The sequence below is a fragment of the Drosophila arizonae genome, chromosome X (genome assembly GCF_054131065.1).
Source record: "Drosophila arizonae isolate 15081-1271.41 chromosome X, UAZ_ARI_1.0, whole genome shotgun sequence".
In the NCBI taxonomy this organism is placed as follows: Eukaryota; Metazoa; Arthropoda; class Insecta; order Diptera; family Drosophilidae; genus Drosophila; species Drosophila arizonae.
The window spans coordinates 6,293,747-6,302,123 of record NC_142927.1 but is presented as its reverse complement, the minus strand read 5'-3'; the positions used below and the strand labels follow the sequence as shown (position 1 = coordinate 6,302,123).

The window sequence follows — 8,377 nt, the reverse complement described above, 5'->3', positions numbered from 1 at the left end:
TATATATAATATTTGTCTTGAGCAGATGGCTAAACAAACGGAAGTCGCCAGCAACTTGGACCAAAAAACAACAGAGCTAACAAGAGCTGCCAAAGTAATGCACGATGAATGCATAACTCAATTAGCAAAGGATTTATCTGTAACTTGCTCTCCCCCCCTCTCTCTCTCTCTCTCTCTCTCTCTCTCTCTCTCTCTCTCTCTCTCTCTCTCTCTCTCTCTCTCTCTCTATGTATATCTGTCAATGGGTCGTTGCAGCCTTTCGTGCACTCAGCTGCGGCTGGTCCTCGCCGCAATTAGCGTCAAGTTCTTTGCTGGCTTTAGATCAGGCAAAACTTGCGCGAAGCAAAATTAATGGGCTCGCTTGGCTATCGCGATGAAAGCCAGAACGCTTCGACTCGCTGATAAGCGTCGGCGATAACTGTCGAATAAATGGCGCTCATTAGCCACGGCCAGCTGAAACCAACTGGAGCAACTATATAAGCCGGGCGGACGACCTCTAGCCAGGCAGACACCACAGACCACAGCGACCCATCGGAGCAACTTGGGCAAGAGCACAAGCAAAGAGAAGAAGAGCAAAAGGACAAAGGCAGAAAAGATGATGCGAGTGCAGGGGATAAGGAATTTACTGCTAGCGCTGGCCGTGATCGGCTCGCTGGGCATCGATGGCGGCCGGGCGGCCTCCGTGGGCAGGGAGCGGCGCGTGCAGACGAGCGCGACGAGCATGGGACCCGCGCAGCGCAGTGGCGAGCCACTGTGGCACACCACATTCGACTCGAACGACGTGTACATCGAGACGCCGCTCGACGGGCCCAATCTGCGGCGGGCAGCACTTGCCCTGCTCCAGCAGCAGAAGAAGCAGCAGCAGCAGCAGGCCAAGCAGCTCGCTGCCAACGTCCATGCCGAGGAGCAGCATGGCAAGCAGCTGGAGCAGCCCGAGGCGGACTATGCCGACCTAGCGGAGCTGGCACCGGCCCTGAGGCAGAACCTGTTGCTGGTGAATGTGCCCGCCGTGGCGGAGAGGGAGTCGCCCAGCCAGCCGGACGAGTCACGTCGCTTCCATTTCCTCAAAAGGCACAAATTCGAGGACAAGAACGGGACTCTGTTTTGGGTGAACAACACCAATATCAACAACGCGCCCACCGAAGCCCCCCCAGAAGGCGGCACGCGCTATGTGGTCCGCGAAATCGTGCGCACTCCTCAGGTGATGCCGATGCCGATGTCGATGTCGATGCCGGTGCAGTACTTCGAGATGCGTCAGGGCCAGCAGCCGGGCCTGGCTCTGCCCTACAATCTGATCGACCACGGCTCCGCCCAGATGTACGGCAACGGCGCCAGCAGTGCGAACGTCTTCGCTGGCTACAATGGCCTCAGTCGCCTCAGTGCTCTCGGCGGTGCAGTGCCCCTGGTGCCCGTCAGCCTCGGCAACAATGCGGTCGGCTATGTGCCCCTCAACCTGCGCATGCTGCGCCAGCTGACAGCAGACGCTGACTCTGGCCCCCTGGCCATTCGCGAGGGTGAGGACGATGCGTCGCTAGTCATGGATCCCCTCGACTCGGATCAGCCGAAGAGCACAGCCGACACAGCACTACCCAGCACCGACATACCCAAAATGGGCGATGCTCGCTTCCCGCTGCTGGGCCAGCGTCTAAGGCAGCGGCCGGCGCTCGCAGCTGCCACTGAGAGCAGGAATCCCCTGGCGGCCTTCGCCAAGAACATTCGCCGCATCCAGTACCTCTAGGCGTGCGTTCGACCCGACTACCCATCCCCCACCCCAACGACTCCCATCCAAGCTAACTGGCCATGCACCGCATTTACTTGACTAGAATTTAGCATTAGATTTAATTTTCAATTTTTTTTTTCTCTTCCCACTTATTATATGTAAATTATTTTAACAAGCATATAACAGAGTTTGAATTCTGTAAAGAAATATATTACAAAAAAAAAAAAAAAAAATAAATAAATAAAATTAATTTATTAATTTGACTAAAAACATTTTGAGGTACTTTATTTTTTATTAATTTATTTTATTTTATTTTTATTTTTTATTTTTTTTTATTTTTTTTTATATATTAAAAAAAAATAAATAAATAAATTTAATTTGACTAAAAACATTTTAAGGTACTTTATTTTTATATTTAATTTAATTTTTTTTTTTTTTTTAATTTTATTTTATTGTTAGCATAAATTTAAGCAAAGAATTTGCAGCTTGCAAGGACTAGAGCCATTACTGACGTTAATCTATCACTATTTCAACCATATATAGGTATATACTACATATTTATATATAATAGGTACACATAGCTATACATACATATACATGTATATATCCTATATTTTCTTCTATTCTATGCCTAACCAATCGGACCGTATACATACATATATATATTTGTGAAATTGACCACGCCTCTTTTGACCTGTTACATTCATTTTCAGCCAACGTCGATTTAGCATTTTCAGTGGGCTCCTCAGCTTAACAAGGATTGGAATTATGCATCTGAATGGTAATGAATTTAGCTTACAACGAATTTTCACTATTCTCGAAAATGCGAGGAATAGCTTAAAAGATTATTTTCATTGGAAATTCCGCAATGCTTACGTAAATCCGTATTGAGTATACACTCAACAGCCGCCTCAGCCGTGCCCAGTGGAGGTTTGTTTATTGAAATTCAGATTCGATTGGCACTCAAGTTATTAGCAGTAGTTTGGGTAGACAAAAACCACAAATCTGTTAATAACAACAGCAAATGCTGTAGAAATGAAGTGGCCATTATTAGCCCAAGACGTTGCATATTTGCCTTTGAGGTTTAATTTACGCATGTTTTCCGTTTGTAAACGGAGTCCATTTAGCATTATTAGGCATACGCCCCGTTGCCCACGAATCGAATAGCAGAGGCTGAATGCCATAATGCATTTCGTTCATATTTTAAGTAGATCGATTTAATTTGCTTGCATAACAATTCAATTCAGGCCAACAATAGCAACAATGGAAAGAAGCAGAAGAAGAAGAAGACCAAGATGAAGGAGAAGAAGAAGAAGAAGGCGATGTGGGAAGAAGCAGTACTAATAAATTGAAATCGGGCTAATGGGCGCTCGGGCAGCTGGGGCTGGGCTGTGAATATTGAAATATGCTGGCAAATGAAAATGGATATTCAGATAAATGCAGTCAGACGGACAAACGTACAGACAGGCAGACGGACAGACAATTAGACACTTAGCCTGGCTGTAATATGTCAACTATTTTCCAAGAGAAAGATGGCCAACAGACGCACAGCTGCCAAGGAATTCTTATTTGATGGCAGCACTCATAAAATCACCCACTCTCTCTGTGTGTGTGTGTGCTGTGTGTGTGTGTGGGTTTGCTTGTGGGTGTGCATTTGATAGCAACAATAATTGGCAAGTAGAACAAAACTAACAACAACACCAATAGAAACAACAGCAACAACAACAGCCAAGCTACAATAACAAATTAAATAAATATAAGAAGCTTTTAAGTTAATAGAAAATGTTATAATTGAATTTTATCACAAACAGCCGCAGCAGCAGCAACAGCAGCCACAACAAAATTATAAATGATGGCAGATTCAAAGGCGAATATATAAAATAAAATTAATATAGATATAAATATTTATAATACACAAAGAAATATATATAAATATACATGTATAATATCATATATCAAATGTAGTGAATAGATGTATGCATATTGAAAATGGAAAATAATTGTATAGTAGCAGAAGGAGGAGTGGCAGACCCCATAAGGTATAAAGTAAATAACGAACTGAATCGTATGTGTGAACGCGTCGATCTCAGAAGATATAAGAGCTGAAGACTTTAATTTTTATTTTTGAGTTTGCATATGCCACCCGCATATGGAGCTTGTTTCCAAAAATCGATAGCTACTCCCCTTATTTTGTTATCGATTAAAAACCTTATCGAAAATCTGTAATAAAGTAATATTTCCTATGTCTTTAGAGCTAGAGTCTCTAAATTTTATATATAGACTCATGAGTATTTTAAAGAATTTCGAATTTTCTTATGCTGCTTATGTGTGCGTGCGCTTGTGTGTGCCTTTTGTATCTCTTGTGTAAGCAGAATGTATAAAATATCAGTTGCTCGCAGGGTTCGGAGCCTCTCGTAGTTGGGCAGTCACGATTAAAGCTTTCCTACTCAGTAGTTCTCTTGTCTTCTCTTCTCCTCTCTTCTGTTCCCTCTTCATACAGATGTAATTTATGAAATTTTCCATTGGCTTTCAATATTTTTCTTGTGTTTTGTTAATCAGTTCGCCCCGGGTTAAGGACCCTATGAGATCCTGTTGATTATTGACTCAACACTTTGCGAAATTACAAGAAAACATTTTGACTTGGGCGCCAAAAGTTGAAGTCAAGCATAGCTACGCACAGCTGGCATACAAAGCAAGATACATTTCGTATCGTATATACACAGACACAGATTCAGAAACAGATACAGATACATTTGCAGCTGCTGGACAGCTCTCAGTGTGTGTGTTTGTGTGGGTGTGCTACAATGTACTTGACTGTCAGGACTCCACAGCTCTCGCCCTCTGTCTGTCTGTCGCTCTGTCAAGCTATGTCTGAATGGAACACTTAGTGCTTGGCTCTGTGTCTGTCTCTCTCTCTCTCTTTGTGTGTGTGTGTGTGTGAAACACTTTTCAAGATTAAACCGAAAAGATTTAAGTGAATTATGTTAAAGTTATTTGCCTCTGTGTCTCACGCACTGACACTATCTGCCGCACATCCTTTGGCCGCAAAAGTGGTCATGTAATATAAATATGTGCATAAAAAAATATGCCGCACACACACACGCACAAAAGATTGAGGCTGGCTGTGAAAACATAAATTCGTTTATTTATTTATACAACACGCTCGGGCTGCTGCTTTAGCCAGCCATAAGTATTGTATCTCTCAGATACATATACAAGCTGTATGTGCGTGTGTGTGTGTGTGTGCATAGTTGTTTGGGCTGCAACTTGATTTGCCAGTTTTTCGTTCGTGCCGCCTTCCGAGATTTATGTGCGCATGTTTATTGTCGAGTTTATTAGATTTGATTTACTGTGCCTACAACTTTCACTTGTGCCTCGGCTACTTACTTTATCTCAGCGTATGCCTGTCTCTCTCTCTCTCTCTCTATGAGCTCTTCACACACATATACACTTGCCGCTTGATTTACGTGCCCGCCAGTCATGGCTGCAACGCAACGGCTCAGCCTCAGCGCCTCTAATGATACCATGTCAAGGCAGCGTCGCGCACGCAAGCACGCAATTCGATTTCGGGTGAAACTTTTTAATTGCATCCCGCATCATGGACCCATCTATAAAAGCGTCGCTACCCAGCCAAGCCAGCGCACAGAACCTACTGCCAGAACCGCTAAACGATGCCAAGAGACGATCCAGCTCGATCTGTGGGCAAATGGATGCCGTGCAGCGTCTATCTGGCGCTGCTGCTGTTCCAGGTGCTGCAAGGGGCTGAGACTCTGCGAGCCGGTGAGATCTGAGATTCATTTCCAGCACAATCAATTGCATCTAACTCTGCCCATTCAGGCTATCGTCTGCCCCAGACGGCGGGTCGCAGTGCCAGCGGCACGGATGTGGGCAGCGGACGAGATCTGTTCAAGAAGTTCATGCTCTTCCGCGGCCTCTTCCCGCAGGAGCCGGCCCGTGAGAATATCATTGTGATACCGCAGTCGATCCCGACCTTCACCACGCCCACCACAACCACCACCACAACGACGACCATCATCAATGGCAACGACACGCGGCGCTGGCGCCACCTGGACCACAGTCTGCCCACCCAGCTGGACGATGGCGACTCAGCGCAGCAGCGCGTCACCAGGCGCCGCAAGCCCAGCAGCAACAAGCAGGGCAGGCACAAGAAGAAGCGACGCCACCGTCACATACACAAGCCGCGGCAGCAGCAGCGGCAGCGACTGCGGCAACGCCACCGCCGGCATCGGCGATAGCTGCCAGAAACCGCTCGACTGGGCAGATGAGCAGTCGACGAACCGATCCGCCAAGCTGCCAAGCAATACAATCAAATCTGAAAAAAAAAATAATAGTTTCTCATTATTGCTTTAATTTATTTTATTTTTTTTTTTTTTTTTATACTTATACAAACTTTATTTATTTACTTATTATTATTATTATTTTTATACCCTGAACCCATTGAAAATGGGAAATCAGGGTATAATGGTTTTGTTGAAATGTATGTAACAGGCAGAAGGAGGCGTGGCAGACCCCACAAAGTATATATATTCTTGATCAGGGTGACGAGCTGAGTTGATTTGGCCCTGTCCGTCTGTCTGTCTGTCCGTCTGTCCGTCTGTCCGTCTGTCCGTCTGTCCGTATGTTTGAACGCGTCGATTTCCGAAGATATAAGAGCTAGAGACTTCAAATTTTTTGTAAAATGTTCGTAATTACAGCGCGGATATCGAGTTTATCATTAAAATTCGATAACTCATCCCGATCTTTTTTTATCGATGAAAAACCTTATCGAAAACCAGTTATAAAATTATATCTTCTACACCTTTATTGCTAGAGTCTCCAAATTTTGAATGTATGCTTATATGCAATTTATACAATTTCGGTTTTTGTTAAAATTTACCCCCCACCTCTAAATTCACCCCCTCACCCTCACTTTTGTAAAACGCGTATTTCAAATACTAGAGACTTGTGCTTTGGCAATTACATGCATATCCATGTTATAATCATAATCTGAAAGTTTCATGAAGATCGTACGTCCACAAAAAAAGTTATTAAACAATTAAGTTCTCATAGTAAGCGCACACTGCAGCCCATGCGTGTTTATGCGTGGGTGCTTGTATGTGTATGTGTATGTGTGTGTGGGTTTTCTTGTGTAAGCTGAAAGACGCGAAAAATTATTGAAATAGCTAGCACTCCAAGGGTTCAGGGGATCTCGTAGTCGAGCAGTCTCGACTAGAGCTTTCTTACTTGTTTTTTTTTTTTTTTGTGTGTGAAATATAAAAGTGAATATAATGAAAATATATTTAATAATCATTTTTTCATTTTGGCCATTTTTTAAGAAATATGTAAAATTGCATATATTTCGTTATTTATTTATTGTTATTGTTTTTTAAATTTTAATTTGACTTATTTATTTATTGATTTTTTGAGTGAAATATAACAGTGAATGCTATAAAAGAAATGTATTTCATTATTATTTAAATATTTGTTTCATTTTAAAGATATTGTATATTTCGTATAATATTTATTATATATTTTTTTCATTCTCTCTACTTATTTATTTTTTATTTTATTTACTTTTTTAATAAATTATCTTAATTTTTATATTTTGATTCCAAGAAAATTTCTATATAAAATTTATTCATTTACATACAAAATTTGTCTTAAATTAATAGCCATATATTTTTATTAATTGTGAAATATAAAGGTGCAATATTTTAATTTTTTTTTTACATATATTTTCTTGTTTAAATTTACTTCCATTTATATACTTTACTATTTTAAATATTTTTCGATTATTTAAAAACAAAATTATAGTGAAATGTGACTATTCCATTAAATGAAAATTCCTTTTTAATAAGAATATATTGCTTTAAAAAAGTGTAATGTAATATTAATATACAACTTGAGGAAACACAAAATAATTACATATACTTGATATTAAGTTTTAGTCAGAAATAAAATAATAACAATACTATTTTAAATAAAATAAATTATTTATTACTATTTTATATATTAAAAATTTTTTTTATTAAAATAAAAAAATTAAATTGTATATTTTATCAAAAAAATATTACAAATATAATAATTTCTTTTTAACGTTAAACAAAAAAATTTTTTTTGGTTCCACATTGTTTTAATTATTTCTTATATATAAAAGATTTTTCTCGAATGAAATATAATATATTAAAAATAGATTTTCATTATTCTAGTTTTTTTTCTGACAAAAAGTTAATATCAAATATATGCAATTATATTGTTTTTCTTGAAGTTGTAAATTAATATTACATTACAATTTTTATAAAGCAATATATACTGTAGTAAATATTAATTTATATTTTGAATTATTTCTTTCATATGAAATGGAATCGTGAAACCCCTTTTATAATTTTGTAATATATTTTTTCCAGACATTTAAAAAATGTTGAGTTGCTTTTTCTATGAAATTCAATAGTGGAAAATATTTTTATTAAAAATCAGTTTTGTTAGATTTTTTGTATCTGATAAATATGAATATATTTTAATTTACTTCCGAGCGAAGTTTAATTGCGAAAATCTATTTGAAAGCAAACAGAAAATATAAGGTACAACAATTTCATATTAAATTTCATCAAATTATAAACAATAAAAAGTGTAATGGCTTTGATATAGTACACTGCG

At 39.7% G+C, this 8,377-nt stretch overlaps 2 protein-coding genes across 2 annotated transcripts; both read left to right on the top strand.

Annotated features, from left to right (window-relative positions):
- Positions 1–407: 407 nt before the first annotated feature.
- LOC108618064 (uncharacterized) lies at positions 408–1,900 on the top strand. Its single transcript, XM_089474375.1, has one exon. The coding sequence runs from the start codon at positions 596–598 to the stop codon at positions 1,736–1,738; it is 1,143 nt and encodes a 380-aa protein (XP_089330501.1). The 5' UTR covers positions 408–595; the 3' UTR covers positions 1,739–1,900.
- A 3,343-nt stretch (positions 1,901–5,243) lies between these two features.
- LOC108618063 (uncharacterized) lies at positions 5,244–6,210 on the top strand. Its single transcript, XM_018013969.2, has 2 exons — positions 5,244–5,500; positions 5,558–6,210. Exons 1-2 carry the CDS (start codon positions 5,392–5,394, stop codon positions 5,974–5,976), a joined length of 528 nt encoding a protein of 175 aa, XP_017869458.1. The 5' UTR covers positions 5,244–5,391; the 3' UTR covers positions 5,977–6,210.
- The last annotated feature ends 2,167 nt before the right edge of the window (positions 6,211–8,377 follow it).